The 22649-nt window shown below is 64.8% G+C and overlaps 3 protein-coding genes across 5 annotated transcripts; 2 read left to right on the forward strand and 1 right to left on the reverse strand.

The window, feature by feature from the left end:
* Nucleotides 1-589: 589 nt before the first annotated feature.
* On the reverse strand, nucleotides 590-22285 carry PDRG1 (p53 and DNA damage regulated 1). Its single transcript, XM_057432254.1, has 6 exons — nucleotides 22281-22285; nucleotides 2111-2200; nucleotides 1964-2039; nucleotides 1799-1873; nucleotides 1229-1309; nucleotides 590-966 (listed from the first exon to the last, which is right to left on the reverse strand). Exons 2-6 carry the CDS (start codon nucleotides 2192-2194, stop codon nucleotides 884-886), a joined length of 399 nt encoding a protein of 132 aa, XP_057288237.1. The 5' UTR covers nucleotides 2195-2200; nucleotides 22281-22285; the 3' UTR covers nucleotides 590-883.
* XKR7 (XK related 7) lies at nucleotides 6740-13496 on the forward strand. Its single transcript, XM_057432253.1, has 3 exons — nucleotides 6740-7203; nucleotides 11808-12007; nucleotides 12099-13496. The coding sequence occupies exons 1-3, from the start codon at nucleotides 6770-6772 to the stop codon at nucleotides 13049-13051; spliced, it is 1587 nt and encodes a 528-aa protein (XP_057288236.1). The 5' UTR covers nucleotides 6740-6769; the 3' UTR covers nucleotides 13052-13496.
* CCM2L (CCM2 like scaffold protein) lies at nucleotides 17614-21688 on the forward strand. Of its 3 annotated transcripts, none has more exons than XM_057432250.1 (10): nucleotides 17614-17745; nucleotides 17970-18137; nucleotides 18319-18402; nucleotides 18504-18687; nucleotides 19281-19705; nucleotides 20320-20455; nucleotides 20562-20625; nucleotides 20782-20929; nucleotides 21065-21203; nucleotides 21393-21688. In XM_057432250.1, the coding sequence occupies exons 1-10, from the start codon at nucleotides 17716-17718 to the stop codon at nucleotides 21671-21673; spliced, it is 1659 nt and encodes a 552-aa protein (XP_057288233.1). In that variant the 5' UTR covers nucleotides 17614-17715; the 3' UTR covers nucleotides 21674-21688. The 3 variants fall into 3 exon arrangements, with proteins under 3 accessions (XP_057288233.1, XP_057288235.1, XP_057288234.1); XM_057432252.1 differs by having other exon boundaries at nucleotides 20365-20455; XM_057432251.1 differs by having other exon boundaries at nucleotides 18507-18687.
* Nucleotides 22286-22649: the final 364 nt, after the last annotated feature.

The following is a 22649-nucleotide window of genomic DNA, read 5'->3' on the forward strand; positions in this document are numbered from 1 at the left end:
AAACACCTTTACAGCAGTTCAGAAACTTCAGGGCTTGCCCTTGCCCACTTTCCTTACACAGCAAAAAATCAAACCCTCTGTAGCCTGTTACTGATGTTTTCTAAATCCTGTTATGGTCTGGCCCAAGTTGTGCTGGGGTTCAAGCTCAGGCTAAAGGGGGTGGTCTAAAGACAAACTGTAAAACCTTTGAAGAAACTCTTAGTGGTTGAATCAATTGTCTTTTTACTACAAGGCTGGTCCTCCACTCTCTTCAAGCTTCTTTAAATATACATGTTTTATCCCTCATGTCTTTGGTCTTTGCCTTCCAACTGAACAGCAGAACACATTTTCCCAGTGAGACTAAAAGGATGCTGCCTCCTCCCACCCCATCTTCAGAGATTCCTGACGTGTTTCAGATGTACAGCTTGGCTTTGTTTTAGTACCACGGGCACACACAACTCCTCCTCTGTGCTGCAGGCGTGCTGTGGATTCCCAATTCCTCCTACTCCTGTTCCCAACATGACAATGAGCCAGCTCTGAAGCCCAGCTCCAGAAGCACTCGCATAAAAACCCAACAAGAAGCACACACACACACACACAGAGTCAGCAATGTCCCACTGCTCTCACTTTAATAATCCCACTTCCACCCCAGCCATGGGCAACTGCCCAGTGCTGTGTCCCAGCCCATGCCTGAGAGTGGGAAGGAGCAGGAAAAGGTTTGTGATCCAAGGAAGCTGCAGCCTCGTAGGTGAGAAGCCAACCAGTCCCCAGCTCTGGCTACAGGGACCTCACCTGAGGCAGGCTCCAGGCACATGGATCTGCTCCAGCAAACCCCATAGGATGTTGTGGTGTGAGCTGCAGAGGTGACAGCCCGAGTACACACAGTGACAATGGCAAGGCCGCTTCAGCCCTCCAGGATGCGATTGATCAGCTTCATTTCCTCAGCACTCATGGGGTTCAGGTTAAACCCCTTCAGCTCAGGTTTACCTGAGAACACATGGCAAAATCAGGACTTTGCAGCACAACCAGCACAGCAACCCCTGAGGAGCTGCTGGGATGGCAGGGACAGCCCTGGGAGCTGATGTGGGATTATCCTGGTTGATGGCTCTGCACCAGTGCTGCTGGAGCAGGGAAGGAACTGCAAAGCCAGTGGGAAAGTGGCTGCAGGAGCCCACAGAGCTCAGGAGTTTCTGGACCCTGCTGGCATGTGGCATCTGATGCTGAGAAGGTTCCAGAACACGAGTGTTACCTTGGGCTTCATAGAGGCGGTTCACCTTCACACGCAGCTCCTTGCGGAGGTTGTTTATCTCCTCATCCAGCTGTTCCTGGTCTGAGACAATCACAGCGTGGTTTGGGTTGGAAGGGACCTTAAAGCTCCTCCAGCTCCAACCCCTGCACGGGCAGGGACCCCTTCCACTGGAGCAGCTTGCTCCAAGCCCCTGTGTCCAACCTGGCCTTGAGCACTGCCAGGGATGGGGCAGCCACAGCTTCTCTGGGCACCCTGTGCCAGCGCCTCAGCACCCTCACAGGGAAGAGCTTCTGCCTAAGAGCTCAGCTCAGCCTCCTCGGGCAGGTTAAAGCCATTCCCCTTGTCCAAAGCCCCTCTCCGGGGGGGGACAAGTGGGATGGGGGTGAGGAGGGCTCTGGCCTGGAGGGCTCTTTCCCCCCTGCCTGGGGGTGCTGGGGGCTGACCCCTGCCCTTGTGCCCACACGTGTGAGCCGGCAGAGCCGGGCAAGAGCCAGGCCCTGCCCCTGCGTGCTGGGGGGGAGCCCTCGGGAGCACAGGGCGAGGCTGACCCCCCGTTAACCGTTACCGTACCCTTCCGCAGCATGTCCCGGGTCTGCGCCGCGGGCAGCTCGATGAACATGCTCCCGAAGCACACCATGGCCGTGCCTGCGGGACGCGGACGGGAAAGGCCCTGGTGAGCGCGGCCGCTCCCGGGCCGGGGCTCCGGGCGGCACCGGGGAGCGCGGCCTCCCTCACCCTCGGGCTCCGGGCTCTTGTGCAGCGCCCGCAGGGCCTCGCGGTTCCGGTTCCGCTTCACGTCCAGATCCACGATCTGTAACGGGAGGGATGCAGCCGCGGCCACCGGCAACGGCGGAGCCCCCGCCGGGCCGGGCCGGGCCGTACCTGCTGCCGCGCCGCCAGCACGTCCTCGGCCAGCTCCTCCACCTCGGCCAGGTACCGCAGCACGAAGGCCGGGTCCCGCGCCATGGCCGCCGGCTCCGCTCCGGGTCCGTTACCGCGCGGATCCGGGCACGGGCCGTGTCCGCTCCCGCCCCGTTCCCCCCCGCAGCCGCAGCCGCAGCGCCGGGTTCCGCGGCGGAAGGGTCCGCGTCGCAGCGCGCCCCCTGGCGCTCACCCCCGGAGCGCTCCGCGGCCCCGCGCCAGAGGGGTTGGGAACCCGCGGGACAGCGGGGACCCGGGGCACGGCCCCCGGCTCTGCCGGCTCACACGTGTGGGCACAAGGGCAGGGGTCAGCCCCCAGCACCCCCAGGCAGGGGGGAAAGAGCCCTCCAGGCCAGAGCCCTCCTCACCCCCATCCCACTTGTTCCCCCCCGGAGAGGGGCTTTGGACAAGGGGAACGGCTTGAACCTGCCCGAGGAGGCTGAGCTGAGCTCTGAGGCAGAAGCTCTTCCCTGTGAGGGTGCTGAGGCTCTGGCACAGGGTGCCCAGAGAAGCTGTGGCTGCCCCATCCCTGGCAGTGCTCAAGGCCAGGTTGGACACAGGGGCTTGGAGCAAGCTGCTCCAGTGGAAGGGGTCCCTGCCCGTGGCAGGGGTTGGAGCTGGAGGAGCTTTAAGGTCCCTTCCAACCCAACCCGTTCCATGATTTATACCATGTCAGAGCCCGTCCCCGCTCCCCACCAGCGCTGCACTTCTGGCTCTTCCTCGCCTCTTCCCAGCATGGCGCCGGTGCCGGGCAGCTGGGCTCTTAGAGCCCGGAGTGGCCTTTGCGTCCCCTTCTTCTCCCCAGGAGGCAATAAACAGCGCTAAAAGCACGGGGCGATGAGCTCAGATTGCCTTTGGTGCAGCTGAGCGGCTGCTCCGGGGCTCGGCGGTGAGGGCTGCGTCCCCAGGGAGGGACACGGCTGCGGCCCCGGCTGCATCAGGCTCCTGCCCTGACAGACCCTGCCCGCGGCAAGGGGAAGCACCGCACCTCGGAACGGCCTCTGTTCCCTTCCTCCCAGCCCGTGAGCAGCAGGAGATGGAGAGATGGGGGCTCAGTAGCCCCAGCCCCGATGGCAGGGACTGGCGGGAGGGGAGGACCCAGGAGCCGTGTTTAATATCCCATGGCCCAAAGCAGCTCCACCCGGGAATGCTGTTGTGAGACAGCCCTGGAGAGCTGCTTCGCCTCACTGGGCCCCCAGAGCCCTGAGGCCAGGGTGGAGGGCACTGCACAGCACGAGCCCCTCTGGCTCCCCTCTGCTCTGGGCATACTGCTCAGCAGGAGGGTGCTGGTGCTCAGAACCATCTCTTGGGTTTCCAAAAGCAGCCCTGTGCCTGGTGCTGCCGCTCACTCAGCATCGCGGGGTGATGGTGCCGGTGACGCTTTGTTCCACGTTGATGGTGGAGGAACGTCCAGTCTTGGAGAGGGGGTTTTGTAGGAGGGAGCCCCAGTGGGCTGGGGGAGAGGAGGACCAGCAGTGGTGGGGACACAACAGGGCCTGTTGGCTCCTGCCCTCCATGGGACTCAGCTGGGTGAGGAGCTCCCCGGGGGCACGTGGTGAGCCCAGTGCTGCCGGACACCACACAGGGACCACAGGGGATGGGGAAGGAGGGAGTGAGGCAGCGTCTGGCTGGTGGTCACCGCACTTGTGGGCAAATAATCTCTTAAAGGAGATTACCAGGCGGGAAGATTACCTCCCTAATCCCATCAGGTTGTTTGCTGCAGTTAACGGGAGATCTCGTCTGCGTGCACTGAGACCAGGCGCTCCCAGGGCAGCGGTGGCAGTGAGCGGCCGGCCCGGGATGCAGTCATTCATGCTCTTGGTTGGAGCTTTTCCTGATGTGAAGCAGTGGGATCGGGGCTGGCACCAACACAGGAAAATGCTCCTTTTTCAGTGGGGGTGTCTGGCTGGAGACCTGCAGCCTGGATCCATCCTGTGTCCCAGGGCTGGCTCCCATGGCATCCCAGCAGGATGGGGGCACCGGGGCAGCTGCAGGGTGGGATGCAGGGCATGGGGTGCAGGATGCAGGACCTGTATCTGCTTTTCTCTTACAGCCTCGCACCACAGCATCCACCATGGAGCGATTCCCTTCAGCTTTCTGCAGGCACAAAGGCAGCATCTGATCCTTGTTGCTTTGGTGGGATGGGAGAAGAGCCTGATGATTCTCATGCTGAGTGCTGGGACCCACCTGGACCTGGAGCTGCATTTCCCTCCTGGGGACCAGTGGCATAAATCTCTGTGGGCAGGGAAAGCCAAACTGTCCATCCTGCTGCAGACACAGGTGGGGTTTGGCTCCAGAGCTGGAGGTGGTGCTTGGGATGTGTGTCCTGTCCAGGTGGTGGCTGTCCCCTTTGGTGGGCTGGAGACCTCCTGCCACCACGTCCACCAGCAGCTCTTGTTATGCACAGACTGGGAGGAGGGAGGGCTTTCAAAGTCAGTGTGGGAGGGGACAGGGATCGGGATGGGATGAGGATGGAGATGGGCATGGGTTGGGTTAGGACAGGGACTGGAATGGAATGGTGACAGTGATGGGGATGGAGAGGGGGATGGGATGGGGACAAGGATTGGGTTGTAATGGTGACAGGGATGGGGATGGGACAGGGACAGGGATGAGAAGTGGACAGTGATGGGGACGGGCTGCCACCTGCCCCCTCCAATTGCAGAGGGGCAGGGGAAGCCTGGGAAGGGGGTCCCAGCTCAGCACAGACATGGGGGAAGCAGCAGCAGATTGAGCTGCAGCAGGAGGGATCCCAAAGCACCTGGGAAACATTCCCTGGGCAGGGAGCAGCAGCTGGTGCGGAGCTCTTCGGCCTCTCCCCAGCCAAGCTCTGAGCCAGCTGCAAACCATCCCAGATCTCTCCTCCTGGAGCTGGGACAGGCCTTCTGCTTGGGAGCTGGACTCAGCCCAGGGACCAGAGGTCTGCGAGGGCCAGATGCACCTTGATGTGCCCTGCTGGGGACCAGCAGTCGGGGACCAGCCACCTGCCCGCTGCTGAGGGCTGCTCTGCTTCGCTCTGTACTTCGCTGTGCAAAGAGCAGGTTTGGTTTCAGCCTGTTCCTTTTTCTTCCTTGCAGCTCTTTTATGTATGCAGCTAGAACCCATCCCTGCCTGCTGGCAGCTGCACAGGAAGCTTCGGGGCTGTTTATGGGGTTTTTTTTTCTCTCTCATTTTACCATGTGCCTGCTGGGGCCTGTTGTTCATAGATCAGACTTCAAACCACTGTCCCTGTGTTGCCAGGCTGTGGATCTTTAATGCTGTTTCAGAAGGGGCATTTCAGGACCACTGAAGGAAAGTGGGTCCATCTCTCCCTGGTTTCCAGGTCCCCTCTCCCTGGTGCTGTGCCCACTGTTGCAGAGGCACCAGTTCTGCTCTGTTGGCCAACCAGGACAGAGATTGGGATTGATCTGGCATTGGGGAGCTCTGGCCAGCAGTGCCCGTCCTCCAGAGGAGCCCAGGCTCCTGAAAGGCTCCGTTCCTCAGGCTCTGGGATGCTGGGAGCATCCCCTCCCCCAGGCAGGCATCTCTCGAGGGGATCTGTCAGGAGCAGCTCAAGGTTAGGTATTTGTTGCATTACCCATGCTAATACATGCAGCACAGAGCGAGCCTCACAGAGGGCCTGACTGCTCCCTTGTGCCGACTAACACCTTCCCCCTGTGCTCCCTCAGCTTTGTGCACCAGGATCCAGGCTTAGCCCAGGTTTGGATGTTGGCTGTTTCCTGGGATATAACATGCTCCCCTCACTGCGTGCTGCCGTGTGCTCACCGTGGGGCAGGCTCTGGGCCATGCATGAGGTTCCTCCCCAGGCACACAGAGCTTTGGGGACTGAAATGCAGCAAGGCAGAGCCTGTCCATGGAGATGATTTGCTGCAAAGGAGCCAAAAGCTCTTCCCCTCCCAGCAGCGCTGGAATGCCAGCCCAGAGCTGCTTCACGTGTCCCACAGGGGTACCAGCCCCTCGTGCTGCCCATGGGGCATCCCAGTTGCGACGGGCAACAAAGGAGAAGAGGTGATGGGGCAAAGCCAAGGAGCAGGGCAGCGTTTGGGCTCATGGGCACCCAAACCCCAGGTCCATTGGATGACCTTGGCACTTCACCGGCTTGTGCAGCGCCTCTGGGGGCCTCCCCAAGGCTGGGCTGTTCCTGCAGAGCGGGGCTCAGGTCCAGCGCAGCAGCTCCCTGCGGTGTCCCTCGGGCAGGAGCTCGGTGCCCTGCGGCGCTGCCCCTGCCCCGAGGACCGGAGCCTCCCGTTGCAGCCCCGGGGGGCTCTCACCTCCCTGGAGGGGGTCCCACCTGGGCTGCCCGGGGAGCCCCGGTCCTTGATGAGCCGGGCGGGGGGCGCCGGGGCGGCGCGGCCGCTGCCCCGGGGGGGTCCTGCCGGCACCGGGCGGGGAGCCCCGGGGGATCGTTACCGGTTCCCCTTCCCGGCGGGGCGGCGCCCACCGGCTCCGAGCGCTCCCGCGGGACCTGGCGGCGGCGGCGGGGCGGGGGCTGCCGGGGCCGGTCTCGGCGGGGCCGCGGGGCGAGGCCGGCGGGGCGGGCGCTGCCGGGGCGGGCTCGTCGGCTCCGTCCTCCCTCCGGAAGTCTCTCCCGCTCCCTCCTTTCTCCTCCTCTCCCCCGACAACATGGCCGCGAAGTCGGACGGCGGCGGCGGCCCGGCCGTGCTGCTGGAGAGCCCGGGGGGCGGCGGCGGCGGGCGGCGGGAGGGGAGCGCGGCCCCCCCGGCGCGGCGGTACCGGCTGCGGGACGGGTGCTGGGTGCTCTGCGCCCTCCTCGTCTGCTTCGCGGACGGTGCCTCGGACCTGTGGCTGGCGGCCCATTACTACGTGCGGGGTCAGCGGTGGTGGTTCGGGCTGACGCTGCTCTTCGTGCTGCTGCCCTCGCTCGTGGTGCAGCTCCTCAGCTTCAGGTGGTTCGTCTACGACTTCGCCGCCGGCAGCACCAAGGACAGCGCCGGCAGCACCAAGGACAGCGCCCGCGGCCCCCGCGGCTGCTGCCGCCTCTGCGTCTGGGTGCTGCAGGGCCTCATCCACCTCCTGCAGCTGGGGCAGGTCTGGAGGTACGGGGGTGCAGGGCTGTGGGGGTGCAGGGGGGGTATGGGGGTGCTGCAGGGCCTCATCCACCTCCTGCAGCTGGGGCAGGTCTGGGGTCGCAGAGCCGGGCTGGGCTGGAGGGAGTGGTGGGGTGCAGCAGGGAGGGCTGAGCAGAGGCTGGCAGGGGTTGGGAGGGAGCGGGTGTGGATGGCGAGGTGCAGCCCATGCAATCCGGGGTGTGCTCAGGGATCGACCCCTCTGCATGCACGGCAGGATGGGTGCTGGGGGGAGCCCCAGGACAGCCCCAGCAGAGCCCTGCTGTGGGTGCGGGTGGGCAGGAGCTGTGGGTGCAGGTGAGGAGGTGCTGGTTGTGCAGGGCCCGGGGAAGGCAGCTCTGGGCAGAGCGGAGCACGCGCCAGGAGGCCCTTTGCCTGAGTCCCTGCAGCCCCTCCAAACCGAGCTGGGGGTTTGCTGGCACCTTCCTTCCTTGTGCCATGGAGCCCCGCTCCCCCCATCCCTGCTGAGCTCCATCCTTGGGTGCTGGGGAAGAGCCGTGGCTCTGGCATTGAGCTGCTTCCCAGGGTTGGTGCTGGGAGGGGAGTGGAGACAATGGCAAATTCCGGGAACAATGCATGGAGCAGGCAGTGCTCAGCTCGGGTTTCCATGCTGCTTCCCCTCCTGGGCTTCTGTAGTACCGAGGCTCCTCCACTTCCCATTGTTGCCTGCATGCATTGCTTCATCCACTGCTTTTCCCGGGATGCTCTGGGATGTCCAACTTTGCTTCACAGTGCAGTAAGCACCGTGCTGGGGGGGCTCCTGCCCCTTCCCTCACCAGCAGCTGCTGCCCATCCACATGACAGCCCTCGGGGTATGCGGAGGGCAGGATGGGTGCAAACCCTGCCATGGTGTGCAGGAGGAGCTGGTGAGGGAGGGGACAGGAGCCTGCCTGCAGCGGCCTTGTCCCCAGCACCCTGCAGGCAATGACCCGGTCCTGGCTGGAGCTGGGGCTGGGCTGTGGTTGGGTCTTTGCTCCCGGTAGTGTCAGCCACGCTCTCCTGATCTGCTGCACCACGGAGCCTCTTAAGCCAATTAAAGCGGTAACTCAGCACTGACCCTCCAGGACATGTTGGTCTCAAGCTGCAGCTGAGGCTCTTCCTAAGCCTGGGATTTGGGATTAGCTCGGGTGAGCAGTGAAATGCAGTTTGCTAAACCCATTAGCGAGGCTGGATCCGGTGCAGGTGGATGTGGCAGTTAAGGAAGTGTCGGCTGAAGGCTGCGTGTGAAGGGAAGGCTCTGCCCTGGCCAAACACCTCCCCCTTCCCCCTTTCCCTGCCTCGGCAGGGCTCACCCCCACCAAACCCACTGTGTGTGCCTCCCACCGGCAGCGTGCCGGGGTCCCTGACACCCCCATGGGCTGGCAGCTGATGGGGCTCTGTGCATCCCCTTGCACTGGGGGACAGCCCTGCCGGTGCCCGCTGTGGCCCTGTCTCTTTAGCCCAGGGTCACGCCTGATTGGGCTGCCTGGGGGTCCCCAGGAGCAGACCTGGGGTGCTCTCTGCACCTGCAGGTCCTCCCCAGGGGCCTCCCATCAGTTTCCCCATCCTCTGGCTTGGGAACCCGGTGCCACCCCTCGGTCCTGGTGCCAGCCCCCTGGGGCACAGACACTCCCTGGGCTCATGAAGGGGGACAGATCTGGGACACACAGGTCCCCACCAGCCCATCTGCTCTGCTGCTGGGGCAGTCACTCCCTGGGGTCTCCACTTTATAGGGCTGGGCCGAGCCTGTCCCTGAGCACCCGGGTGCCCCAGGCATACTGGGGTGCAGGGATGGTGGCACCTGGGGCTTTCCTTGGCTCTCCCTGATGACCTGACTTGGGGGGATGTGTGGGGATTAAAATGGCTGCAACAGGGAAGCAATCTCCTTGTTGAAATAAAAGATTCAGGGCTGATATCCCAAATTGCCTCCTGGGAAAATCATGCTCTGTGAACCCAGGGGTCCCACGTCATGCTCCATCTGAGGATGATGAGTAGTGCATTTGGTGATAACCAGAGCTGGCCTTTTCTCCTTACACTTCTGTTTGTTCCAACGCTTTTAAACTGGGGTCAGTAGCTGGGAGCTGGTGGCAAATGGGGACATTGGTGACAACCCCATCCATGGTGGGGCTCTGGCGAACCCGGCACCCGTCAGCACCCAGCACCTTCCCACTGCAGGGGTTGCGCTGGGTTCCTCTGTGCCCCACGGAGCAGGGAGCAATCAGCGCTGCGAGCACCACGCTCAGCTCCTGCCTCATCACCAGCTCTTTGAAAGTGAAATGAGTCCCCCCCCTCCGTGATTGATTCCGTGTTTCCCACCATGTGCAGGGCTGGGGAGCGCCCGCCTGCGCTGTCAGCGCGGGGATGTTTCTCTGGGCTGAACCCCCACGGGGTGATCAAATGCATCGCAAACAGGAGCCAGCGTTTCATTCTGATGTGTGGATGGGAGATGAAGCCTCGGGTTAATGAGATCTGTGGAGCTGATGGGCAGGCGGGGGAGAGCGGGGCCCTCGCTGGAGGCTGGGGGAGGCTGCAGGTCACTTGTTGAGCAGCGGAGGGGCCGGGGACGCTGTGGCTGTGGGGTCTGCACGCAGCGGGCAGCGGGATCACAGCTGCAGAGCCCAGTTAGTGAGGCTGATTGCAGGGAGAGGGTGAGGTCACTGCTGCCTGGGCCCATTCATGAATGGGTGCCCTGGGACCAGCAGTGATGCCCCACAGCATCCCAGGCTCTGTGTTGCTTCTCCCATTGTGTTCTCCCTAAGCTGTGCCCCCCATCCCTGCTCTGTTCCCAGTGAAGGGGGGAGTCTGTCCCTGAGGGCTGGTGAGGAGGGGGGCCGGGGCAGTGATGCCAGGGTGCAAACCTGTGCCAGGAGCTGAGCAGCTGCAGCCTCCCCCTCCGAGCAGCGAGGGACAGGCAGCAGCAGAGCCTAAAATCAGCTGCTCCCCCCGAGGTGGAGGTTAAAGCATCGCTTTGTCACCAGCGCAGGGAGGGCCCGGAGCTGGGCTGGCCCCTGCAGCCATCGGCCCCGGCTGCAACCGGGGCAGAGCTACTGAAGCCGTGCTGTCTGACGACAGCAACATCCTGCCTGGCCACCGGCTCCTGGGGGAGGTTCGGGGGGCGGGGGGAGCTGTAGGGGATGGAGCAGATGGTGATGGGGCTGCTGACACCCGGCAGGACCACCAAGGAGGACCACGGGAGCCCCATGGGCCCAGGATGCTCCCCCTGCCCTCCCATGGCTGCAGTGGGGTGTTCCCAGCTGACGGCCCCCACTGTGGTCTTGGGGCTGTCCCTGCAGCGGGAGCAGGGCTGGCTCCTGCTCCTTCCGCTGACGGATGAGCTGAAAGTGCTGGGATCAGGGTTTCTCCTGCACTCCGGGATAATGGATTTGGCTGGCAGCGCTTCTGGAGCTGATGGAGAGGCTGTCGCTCTGTGTGAGGGTTTGATGGGGCTGGGAGAAGCTTTATGGCCTGATATCCTCCTGCTTCAGCTTCCTGCCTTCCCGTGGTGCCGGCGGGGCTGCGGGGATGTCCTGCCCCTCGGGCCGTGCCCCTCCGGCAGTGCCCGGATCCATCCCCGTGCCACGGGGAGGGGTCCCCGGCGGCGGTGACTCATCCGGTGCGTGTCGGTGCCACACACACCTCCAGTGACCCCGGCCCACGACCAGATGGCCGCGGCCAGTGTGTGCCTGCGCCCGCGGCAGTGCCAAGAGCCGAGGCAGCACCGGCACCAGCTCCCGGTGCTTCCCACCGGCAGCGCCGCACGACCAGCTGGTGCCTCCGTGCTGGCCAGGGCAGGGGACGTGGGGGGGATCCGTGCCATGGGACCAAAATATCCCCTTTGGGAAGCAGCCGGACGCGGTGCTGGGCTGGGGCACCCCGAGGCCATGGGTGGCCGGAGAGCGGGGCCGGATCCCTGACTTGGGGGGGAAGCCAGATCCTGCATGGAGGAGACTGCACAAAGGCAGCACCCAGAGGTGGTGGCCGGGTGAGCCCCGGGTGCTGAGCTGGTTTTGCATAAGCTGCTCCTCCCTGGCACCTCGGGGTGGGACAGGGACATGCGTTCAGCTCTGGGACCCCAGCACAAGAGGGATGTGGACCTGCTCGAGCGGGTCCAAAGGCCACGGGGCTGCTGCAAGGGCTGGAGCAGCTGTACTCTGGAGCCAGGCTGAGAGAGCTGGGCTGGGTCAGCCTGGAGAAGAGAAGGCTCCTGAAGGGGAGACCTGAGAGCAGCTCCAGTGCCTAAAGGGGCTGCAGGAAAGCTGGAGAGGGGCTTGGGACAAGGGCCTGTAGGGACGGGACAAGGGCCTGTAGGGACAGGCCAAGGGGAATGGCTTGAACCTGCCAGAGGGGAGACTGAGATGAGACTTAGGAACTGGAAGAGCTTTCAAGGTCCCTTCTAACCCAAACCATTCTATGGGAGGGTTACACCTTGCAGCCCCCTTGCATCCTGGGTGCGTGGGGCTTTCTGTGGCCCCAGATCATGTGGGAAGCGCTGCTGGGTGGGGTTGGCAGCGGTCACAGGGCATGGCTGGCATGGGCAGGGGCTGAGCTCAGCTGCCTGGGCCCTGGGGCTCATCTCCGCTCCCACCCCCCCGCAGGTACCTCCGCACGCTGTACCTGGGGCTGCAGAGCCGGTGGCAGGCCGAGCACCGCCGGCGGCACTTCTACTGGCGCATGATGTTTGAGAGCGCGGACATCAGCATGCTGCGGCTGCTCGAGACCTTCCTGAAGAGCGCGCCCCAGCTCGTGCTGCAGCTCAGCATCATGGTGCAGCAGAACAGCATCGAGCCCCTGCAGGGTAAGGGCACGGTGTCCACGACAGGGGGACGGGGTGGCCGGAGGGGGGACCTGGGGCTGCTGCAGGCTCTCACTGCCCCTTCCCCATGCAGGGTTCTCGGCCTCGGCCTCGCTGGTGTCCCTGGCTTGGATGATCGCCTCCTACCAGAAGGTGCTGCGGGACTCGCGGGAGGACAAGATGCCCATGTCCTACAAGGGGGCCGTGGTGCAGATCCTGTGGCACCTCTTCACCATCGCCGCCCGTGCCATCGCCTTCGCCCTCTTCGCCTCCGTGTTCCAGCTCTACTTCGGCATCTTCATCGTCACCCACTGGTGCATCATGACCTTCTGGATCATCCAGGGCGAGACGGACTTCTGCATGTCCAAGTGGGAGGAGATCATCTACAACATGGTGGTGGGCATCATCTACATCTTCTGCTGGTTCAACGTCAAGGAGGGCCGGAGCCGCTACCGAATGTGCATCTACTACGTCATCACGCTGTCGGAGAACGCCGCCCTCACCATCCTCTGGTTCCTCTACTACGACCGCGAGACCACCTCCGACTTCGACGCCTTAATCCTCGTCTGCGTGGTCAGCTCCAGCTTCGCCCTCGGCATCTTCTTCATGTTCATCTACTACTGCCTCTTGCACCCCAACGGCCCCATCTTCAGCTCCAGCGGCGGGGGGTGCATTTTCCGGCAGCAGCCGGCCCCGGTGCCGGGGTCCCCCGTGGACGCGGTCACCAGCCCGCCCCGCTCGCTGCCGCGGACTACAGGGGGGGAGCGGGACGGGGCGCCGGGGGAGCGGGACAGTTGTGTGCCCGTCTTCCAGGTGAGACCCTGCGCGCCGCCGGCGCCGGCCGCCCGCGCCCCGCGGACAGAGGGGCCCGTCATCCGCATTGACCTGCCCAGGAAGAAGTACCCGGCCTGGGACGCCCACTTCATCGACCGGCGCCTGCGGAAAACCATCCTGGCGCTGGAGTACGCCTCGCCCAGCACCCCGCGCCTGCAGTACCGCACCCCCGGCGCCCCCCAGGAGGTGCTGGAGTACGAGACCACCGTGTAGGGCGGGGGGGCGCGGGGCCACGGCGGGGTCCTCCGGTGCCATCCCGAGCACCCCGCGGCTCCGCTGCCGTTTGCCTTTCTGTTGGGTTTGCGGGCGCTGCCGAGCGGGAAGGGGCCGGGGGGGTCTCTTGGTGCTATCCCCGCCCCGCGCCGCCCTCCCGCAGCCGAGACCCCAGTTCCACCCCATGGCTCCCCCCCGCCCGGGGCTCGTCCTTGCCAAATACCTCACCGGTGCCTGAGCCCGAGGCGGGGGTGCTGCGGCCCCGCGGTGCTCAGCAGTTTCCATGGTGCAGGATGGGGGCCGGGGGCACCCCGGGCTGGGGGCCGGCAGCTGTGAGGGGCTTGGGGCACGGAGGGGCACAGTGTGACCCGGGCGGGCAGCAGGTGGGGACACGGGTGCCTGTGTCACAGCAGCGCCATGGGGCTGGAGTGTGGCTGAACCGGGGTGTGTGTGGGGCTCCTCACCCCCCATGGAGCTGGAGTAGGGGACAGCCGGGGTCCGGCCAGCCCCTCCATGTCACCTTCTTGCCCCAGGGGAGCCCCTTTATCTCCACTCTTGCTCCCCCCGGTTCAGGGTTGAGCCATGTCCCCAGCCCCACGGGTCCTGTCTGTGCTGTGGGGTGCAGATCCTGTCCTGGGGTCCTCTCATGGGACCCTGCTCCACCTGGCCCCCGCTGTCCCTCCTGTCTCCGCGGGAACCACTTCATCTCATCGGGTTTGTTTTCACCGCAATGGTGACATTTTGTGTGACATTTTCTACCTCCACTGCAGCCGGGGGGCAGGGTCTGGCACCACTGAGGAGGCACACGGGGCCACCGGCATCCCAGGGGCTCCCCAAAGTGGGATTCACCCCCAGAGGTTCTCCCCTCCCGGGTTCGGCATCTCTATCCACCCAGGAGTGTTCCCATTCAACCCCCCATCAGCATCAGCCCCCTCCAGCTCCCCAGTATGAACCTGAGCGAGAATCCTGCCTGCCCCAGGCTTGGGGCTGCCCCGCTCTCCGGGTCTGAATGTGTCCCTGGTCCGGATCCATTGGTGTGCGCCCACCCAGAGGGCTGAATGTAGTCAAGGTCCCCAGGGCCAGGCACGTCCCAGGGGGGGTGCATGTGTGTGTGTGTACACGTGTGTGTGTGTGTGTGCATGTGTGTGTGTGTGTACATGCGTGTGTACATGTGTGTGTGCATGTGTGTGCATGTGTGTGTGCATGTGTGTGTGTGTACATGTGTGTGTGCATGTGTGTGTGCATGTGTGTGTACATGGGTGTGTGCATGTGCGTGTGTGCATGCGTGTGTGCATGTGTGTGTACATGCGTGTGTGCATGTGTGAATGTGGACATGTGTGTGTACATGTGTGTATGTGCATGTGCGAATGTGGACAGGTGTGTGTACATGCGTGTGTGCATGTGTGTGTACGTGTGTGTACATGTGTGTGTGCAAGTTTGCTGATGACACCAAGCTGTGCAGTTTGGTTGATAGGCTGGAGGGAAGGAATGCCATCCAGAGGGACCTCGACACGCTTGTGAGCTGGGCTGATGCCAACCTCATGAGGTTTAACCATGCCAAGTGCAAGGTCCTACACCTGGGTGGGAGCAATCCCAGCACGGCTACAGGTTGGGCAGAGAAGAGATTCAGAGCAGCCCAAGGAGAAGGACTTGGGGGTGTTCATTGATGAGAAAATGAACATGAGCCGGCTTCAGTGTGCGCTTGCAGCCCAGAAACCAACCGTGTCCTGCGCTGCATCCAAAGCAGCGTGACCAGCAGGGCGAAGGAGGTGATCCTGCCCCTCTGCTCTGCTCCTGTGAGACCTCACCTGGAGCATTGTGTGCAGTTCTGGTGTCCTCAACATAGGAAGGACATGGAACTGTTGGAACAAGTCCAGAGGAGGCCTCGAGGATGATCAGAGGCTGGAGCACCTCCTGTATGGAGACAGGCTGAGGAAGTTGGGGCTGTTCAGCCTGGAGAAGAGAAGCTGCGTGGAGACCTCAGAGCAGCTTCCAGTATCTGAAGGGGGCCTATAGGGATGCTGGGGAGGGACTCTTCATTAGGGACTGTAGTGACAGGACAAGGGGTAACGGGTTCAAACTGAAACAGGGGAAGTTTAGATTGGATATAAGGAGGAAATTCTTTCCTGTGAGGGTGCTGAGGCACTGGAATGGGTTGCCCAGGGAGGTTGTGAATGCTCCATCCCTGGCAGTGTTCAAGACCAGGTTGGACAGAGCCTTGGGTGAGATGGTTTAGTGTGAGGTGTCCCTGCCCATGGCAGGGGGTTGGAACTGAATGATCTTAAGGTCCTTTCCAACCCGAACTGTTCTGTGAGTCTCTGATTCTATGTGTGAATGTGTACATGTGTGTGTACATACGTGTGTACACGTGTGTGTGTGTGCATGTGTGTGCAGGGGCTGGCAGAGGTTTGCAGGGCTGCGATGCTGCCGGACCCCACAGCCCTTTGCCGCCCACTCCCACAGCCCCTGTGCCTTCCCCGTGTCCCCTGTGCCCCCCGCCACAGCCACGTCGGGTCCCGTGCCGCGGTGCCAAGCCCTGCCATGGGATGGGATGGGATGGGATGGGATGGGATGGGATGGGATGGGATGAGGAGCGGCACAAGGGACCAGCCGCGGGGAGGGCTGGATCGTGGGATCTGCGCTTGGGAAGGCGGTGGCAGCGCGGGGTCGGTGTCATCACGTTTTTCTTTCCCATTTCTCTGTAGCTGGAAGGCCGGGGGCGGGGGGGGTTGGGGGGGGGAGCGGGCAGGGCCGGCGCTGGGGACACTGGTGCTAACTGGTGCTAACTGGAAGCCTCGGAATCCCTTTCGTTTCGGAGGAGGGGGGCGGCACTTGGCTGGGGCCGGGCTCCCCGTGAGCTGCACCCCACAGACCCCGCGGCGGGTGCTGACGGTGCCAGGGGCAGCTTTAGGGGGGTCTCATTTCCTCAGGGAAGGTCGGGGGCAGCGGCCGGGGGAGCCGGGCTGGGGCCGGGGCTCGTCCCTGCGGTCCCTGCGCATGGGGACCGGGTGCCAGCATAGGGGGGGCTCCTCTGAGCTCCCCCTGCCCCAGTCCCTCTCCCTGTCCCTCCCAAGAGCAGAGAGAAGCCAGCGGTCGGGTCAATCCGCATCCCCCCCCCAATGCCCTGGGGCTTGCGCGGGGACCCTGGGCACAGAGGGACACTTTTCTATGCACTCAAGCCACGGTACCCTCAGCCCTGGGCTGCTCCGGGCAGGGGGCTCAGCAGCAGCGAGCCCCAGGGCTCAGCCGCCCCCTCAGCCTGTGCCGCAGGGGAAGCCAAACCCAGCGCCCCGGTGCCAGCGGCAGCACCGGGACCACGGCGAGGGGGCACGACCTGGGGCCGAGCTGGGTGCTGCGGGATGGGGCAGCGCTGGGGGGGCTCGAGCTCCCGCTGCAGATGGGGGTCCTGGTCCCTGGGGGTGTCCCTGGGGCCACCCCGGCGTCAGGGAGCGGGGAGAGGTTTGGGATGGGGCCCTTGGTCAGGGTTTGCCCCCGGTCAGGGTCGCTGGATCCCGGCAGGGGCTGCCGGGGGGGTGTCGGCCACATCCCTGTCCCCCCCCTCCATGGCGGCCGCTGTCACGTACTGTAAATACTGTGTGTGCCACCTTCTTCTCTGGGAGCCGGCGCGGGCAGGGTCGAGGGGAGGCCGGGGCCGGACCGAGACTTTTTTGTACTCCACGAACTTTTTGTATATTTTTAATTTTGCTGCAACATGAGAAATTAAATTCATTTCAATAACCCCGGCCTGCGGGTCCGCTCCTTGCCGCGGCCCCGCCTCAGGGCCCTGCAGCGGGGCGGGACGCTGTGTCCCGGGGTGCTCCCCATGGAGCAGGATGGCTGCGGTGGTGCTGTGTGCGCGGTGCCTCTGGCCGGCAGCGAAGGGGTGCGCGGGCAGGATGCTGGGCAGGAAGCCGCTGGATGGGGCTGCTGCAGGACCAACCTCCTCCCTGCCGGAGGCCCTGCGCAGCCCCCAGACCCACGGTGGGCTCGGGCCCCATGGGTGCCGGTGGGGATGAGGAGCTGGGTGCAGTTGAGCAGGATCCTGCTGGTGCCGTTCCCTGCCTCATGGTCCCATGGGCACGGCGAGAAAGGGGCAGTGAGGGCCAGGAGCCGCCAGCTCTGCCCATGAAGATATGGCTGATGTGGGGCCATGGGGCAGCAGAATCAGACCCAAGCCCGGGGGGAGCCCTGTAGCAGTGAGGGGCAGGGGCTGCTCTGCAGTCAGGTCCCACCAGCACCCCCAGCCCCAAACCCAGGCCCGGCACCTGCTCTGGTCCTATCCAGCCCACTTCAGTCCCTGCTGCTGACCAAATCCCAGCCCACTCCCAGCACAAATCCCATCCCTGGTCCCAGCCCGTGTTCCAGCCCAGCACCAGCCCAAGCCCCTGCTCCAGTCCCATCCCAGCCTCCTTCGGCCCGTTTCTCCCCAAGTACCAGCGTAGTCCCAGTCCGGGTCCAAGTCCTGGTCCCAATCCCAGATGCAGCCACAGTCCCAGTCCTATTCTCACTCCTAATCCCAGTCCCAGCCCAGCCCAGTCCAGTCCCAGCACCCCCCAGGAGGGGCAGGAACTCACATCCCGGCCATCCTGGTGGAGTTTCCGACACAGGAAAGCGCAGCGGCGCCGAGCGGGGCGGCCGTGCCGAGAGCCAGCGCCGCGGCCGCCATGGACTGCGAGGCCAAGAAGGGGAAGAAGGTGCTGGGGCCGGGGGTGGTGTCCGGGGGGGGGCTACGGGAAGGTGGGAGCGGGCGAGACTCATGGGACAGAAGGGCCTTGCAGCCCTTCCTATAGGGTGCTGGGGAGAGGTGGGGTCTGCACTTGCTGTTTCCCACCCACCCAAATGGAGGTCAGGGAGCAGAGGGGTGCCCCGGGTGCCGGGGTTGGGTGCTGATGTGTCCCTGCACCCCTTCTCTCCCCAGGGCTTCGTGTCGCCCATCAAGCGGCTGGTGTTCCCCAAGGCAGCCCGGCGGCACGCGCTCCGCAGCAGCGTCTACCGGCGGCCGCTGCACTCGGTGCCCCTCTACCCCCCCGACTACCTGATCGACCCCCAGATCCTGCTGCACGACTACGTGGAGAAGGAGGTGAAGGTAAAGGGGTGGGGGGGTCCCCAGGGGTGCCCGGGTCCACAGCACGCTGAAAGGCACCGCCCATTGTGGCCAGGAGGGTGCTGGTCCCCTTCCTGCCCAGACAAACACTCCGGTAAGGGGGTGGTGGGATGGGGCCCCCGTCGCAGGGGACCCCCAAGCTGCCCTGGGTTTTGTGTCCCAGTTTTTAGGCCACCTGACGTGGGTGACAGCCTCGCTGAACCCCTCCAGCCGGGATGAGGTGCTGCAGCTGCTGGACACAGCCAGGGTAAGAGGGGCCCCACTGGACTGCCCCCAGTGCTGCCCAGAGGGTGGGTGCCGGGTGCCCCATGCCACCGGGTGCCCCATGGCACACACTCTGCCCCACAGCAGCTGAAGGAGCTGCCGCTGCAGACGACGCCGGAGCAGGACAGCATCCTCAGCCTCTCTGCCCGCTGCCTCCTGCTCACATGGCGAGACAACGAGGAGCTGATCCTGCGCATCCCCACACACGAGATCGCCGCCGCGTCCTACCTGCGGGATGATGCCCTGCACCTCCTCATCCTCAAAACCGGTGCGGGCATTGGGCCAGGGCTGGCCCCGAGCACCCGGTGTGCCCAGGGCATGAGGGGCTGGAGCTTTGGGGGTGATGGGGAGGTGCTGGGTCCGGTTGGGGCATAAAAACCCCACCTTGCCCCCTGAGCTGGTGGGGTCTGAGCTCCAGCCTGCACACAGAGCAGTCCCCTAATCTTTGTCCCTAATCCTCCAACCCACTGGGGCTCCCCCATCCCCGTTCCATCCCACCCATCCCAAGGGGAAATGGCTTTAACCTGAAAAAGGGTCAGATTTGGATTAGGTATCAGGCAGAAGCTCTTCCCTGTGAGGGTGCTGAGGCGCTGGCACAGGGTGCCCAGAGAAGCTGTGGCTGCCCCATCCCTGGCAGTGCTCAAGGCCAGGTTGGACACAGGGGCTTGGAGCAAGCTGCTCCAGTGGAAGGGGTCCCTGCCCGTGGCAGGGGTTGGAGCTGGAGGAGCTTTAAGGTCCCTTCCAGCCACCCCAGTCTGGGGCTCTACGATCCCCTGGGGCAGCCAGGGCAGGGGCAGGGCTCGGGGCAGGGTGGGCAGCGCAGCCCCCGCCCTGATGCCCGCTCTCTCCCCGCTGCCCCAGGCCTGGGAGTGGACCCGGTTCCCGCCGGAGCGCACCCGGAGGCGGCGCCCCCCGGGTTACCGGAGGCCTTCCCGGCCGAGAAGCGGGCGGGGGGCTCGTGGCCGGAGGGCGGGCGGCTGGGGGGGGCCATGGAGCGGCGGCACACCATCTGCAGCCTGGACTGGCGGGCGGCGCGGGGCGGGCAGGACGGCCGCCAGGGCGGCAGCCTCGAGCGGCGCCGCGGCGGCAGCTGGGAGCGGCGGCAGCGCGGGCGGCCCTCGGGCAGCTGGGAGCGGCGGAGACCGGGCACCGCCGGCGGGAGCTGGGAGCGCGGCGCCGGCTTCGGCAGCTGGGAGCGGCGGCACGCGGGCAGCAACCCTCTGGAGCCGCAGGAGCACTGCCCTGACGCCTACTCCAACCTCATCATCCTCGCCGTGCCCAGCAGGGTGAGCGGCGCCGGCACCCACGGCACACGGCATTCACCTGCCGGCACACGGGCACCCAGCGGCACACGGGCACCCAGCGGCACACGGGCACCCAGCGGCACACGGGCATCCAGTGGCAAACGGGCACCCAGCGGCACACGGGCACCCAGCAGCAAACGGGCACCCAGCGGCACACGGGCACCCAGCGGCACACGGGCATCCAGTGGCACATGGGCACCCAGCACCACATGGGCACCCAGCGGCACACAGGCATCCAGTGGCACATGAGCACCTAATGGGACATGGACACCCAATGGCACATGGGCACCCAGCACCACATGGGCACCCAGTGGCTCACAGGCACCCAGTGGCACATGAGCATCTAATGGGACATGGGCACCCAATGGCACATGGGCACCCAATAGGACATGGACACCCAATGGCACATGGGCACCCAATGGCACATGGGCACCCAATAGGACATGGGCACCCAATGGCACATGGGCACCCAATGGCACATGGGCACCTGGTGGCACTTGGGCACTCAATGGCACGTGGGCACCCAATGGCACTTGGGCACCCAATGGCACTTGGGCACCCAATGGCACATGTGCTCCCTGTCCCTCCCACTGCAGGATGCTGCCGAGGAGTCCTGTGCGCTCATCTGCCAGGTCTTCCAGATCATCTACGGGGACCAGAGCATCGAGTGCGTGGATCGTGCCGGGTACCACTACACCTCCACCCCAACACGGCCCTGGCTCTCCAGCCGCAGTGAGTGGTGGGGGGCAGGCATGGGGACACCAAGCGGGTGGCATGGGGCTGTGTGCAGGGGCAGAGGCTTGGCCCCGCTCTGAGACCCTCATTTCTCCCTCCCCAGGTGAGAGCTGCCGCACAGATGGGACGTACGCCTATGATGCTGACTTCAGCTGCTGCAGCTCTTTGTGAGTCTGGTACCCTCAGGATGCCCATGCCCCGGGTGGGTGCCCTGCACTGGGATGGGTGATTGCAGAGATGCCCCGATGGGTGCTGTGCAGTGAGATGGGGTCAGCCAGGCAGATGAGGGGTGCCAGGACCCCCTGACCCCCGTCCTCCCACAGCAACAGCTCCCACGAGACCTTCGAGGCGTATTACAGCGGTGCCTCCTCGCCCTCCTTCCACCGGTCCCACCACAGCCTGGCCACTGCCTGCAGCGGCAGCGACCAGAGCGGCGTGGGGCTGGAGCAGCTGCAGGACTACATGGTGACGGTGAGGGGACAGGGACGGGAGAAGGGCCCTGCTCAGTGCCGGCAGGTCTGAGGCCCTGTGCCCAGCAGCCAACAGGGAGCAGGGCCTCTGTGCTGCTGGTGCCCCCAGCCCTGACCTGCCCCTGTGTCACTGCAGCTGCGCAACAAGCTGTCACCACAGGAGATCCAGCAGTTCGCCCTCCTCCTGCGGGAATACCGCCTGGGCACGCCGGTGCAGGAATACTGCACCGAGCTCCTGCGCCTCTATGGGGACCGCAGGAAATTCCTCCTCCTGGGTGAGGGTTTGGGCTCCCTGTGTCAGCATGTCATCCTGGGGATGGGGTGTGTGCGCTGGGTGTGCTCTGGGGGGTGCTGGGATGGGATGGGATGGGATGGGATGAGCCAGCAGTGGGGATGGTTGGCATTGCACCCCAGTGCTGCCCACCCAGGCAGGGCTACTCCAGCACTCACGGTGCCCATGGCAGGAATGAGACCCTTCATCCCCGACCAAGACATCGGGTACTTCGAGACGTTCCTGGAGAGCATCGGCATCCGGGAGGGCGGGATCCTCACCGACAGCTTCGGCCGCATCAAGCGCAGCATGAGCAACACCTCAGCCTCAGCCGTGCGCAGCTACGACAGCTGGTCCCTGCGCTCCGAGTCCGAGTCCTTCAACCGCATGATCACGGACATCACCCACGACATCGAGGCGCTGGCGCGGGATGAGGAGGAGGAGGAGGACGAGGAAGAGGACAACTACCTGTGAGGGGGTGCCCTCCCTGCTGCCCAAGGTGCCCAGCTCTGCCCCCGTGCCTGGAAGGGAGGACATTGTACCCCTCTCTGTCATTGTGGCAGGGGACAGGGGCTCTGCACGGCCGTGGCAGCTCTCGGTGGGGCTGATGGCATCGCAGGTACCCCATGGTGGTGGGGGAGCCCCCAGCCAGCAGCGCCATGTGCTGTAATCGCTGCGGATTGCAATTAAATGCCAGAGCCGGGAGTGGAGCAGGTTCTATCCTGGGCAAAGGACATGCCGGGGCACATGGGATGCTGGGGCTGGGGCTGAGCGGGGCAGGGGCTGCCGCAGCCCTGCCAGGCACCGTGCGGCTGCTGGGCTGGGGCACGCTGCTCACCCCAGTGCTCACCCACACGCAGGCTGCTCCCAGAGCCGGGGTTCCCCGGGGACAGTCCTGGCAGCGCAGGACCCCCGGAGCAACCCATGGGGCAGAGAGGGTGGGATGGGACGGGACAGGAAGGGACTGGGGCTGCCTGCCTGAGCAGGGGCTGCTGTGGGGCTGCCCCCATCCTGCTGCCAAGCCCCGTGGTGAGGGCCGGGCTGGGGCACACCGAGATGGGCCATGCCATGGGCAGCCGCTCTCCGTTACCGCGGGTGACGGCCCCGCAACACCGGCCCGGCCGCGGCCGAGGGTGTTCCGTGAGAGGAAGTTCCTGCCCCGGGACCGGCTTCCTGCAGCGCTGCCGCAGCCCTCCCGCACGCCCGGCCCCGGATGAAGTCCCGTGGCCGATGTCCCTCGCTGGGGGCTGCAGGATGGGGCCCGGGGCGCAGCGTGGGCAGCAGACGCGGGGGTTACCGCAGCAACTTCTTTTTCCTCTCTTTGATTTCCATATGCAAACCCTGCGCAGGAGAGGCCCCGGCCGCTTCCTCTGATGCTCCAGAGCACGGCCTGGGTCCGGCTGGGCCTGCCCACCATGGGGGGTGTCACCGCAGGGCCCTTTGCTGCTGC

This window comes from Pezoporus wallicus, unplaced genomic scaffold (assembly GCF_028554395.1).
Source record: "Pezoporus wallicus isolate ANWC-B61680 ecotype Strahan unplaced genomic scaffold, APGP_CSIRO_Pwel_v1 contig_12500, whole genome shotgun sequence".
Lineage (NCBI taxonomy): Eukaryota > Metazoa > Chordata > Aves > Psittaciformes > Psittacidae > Pezoporus > Pezoporus wallicus.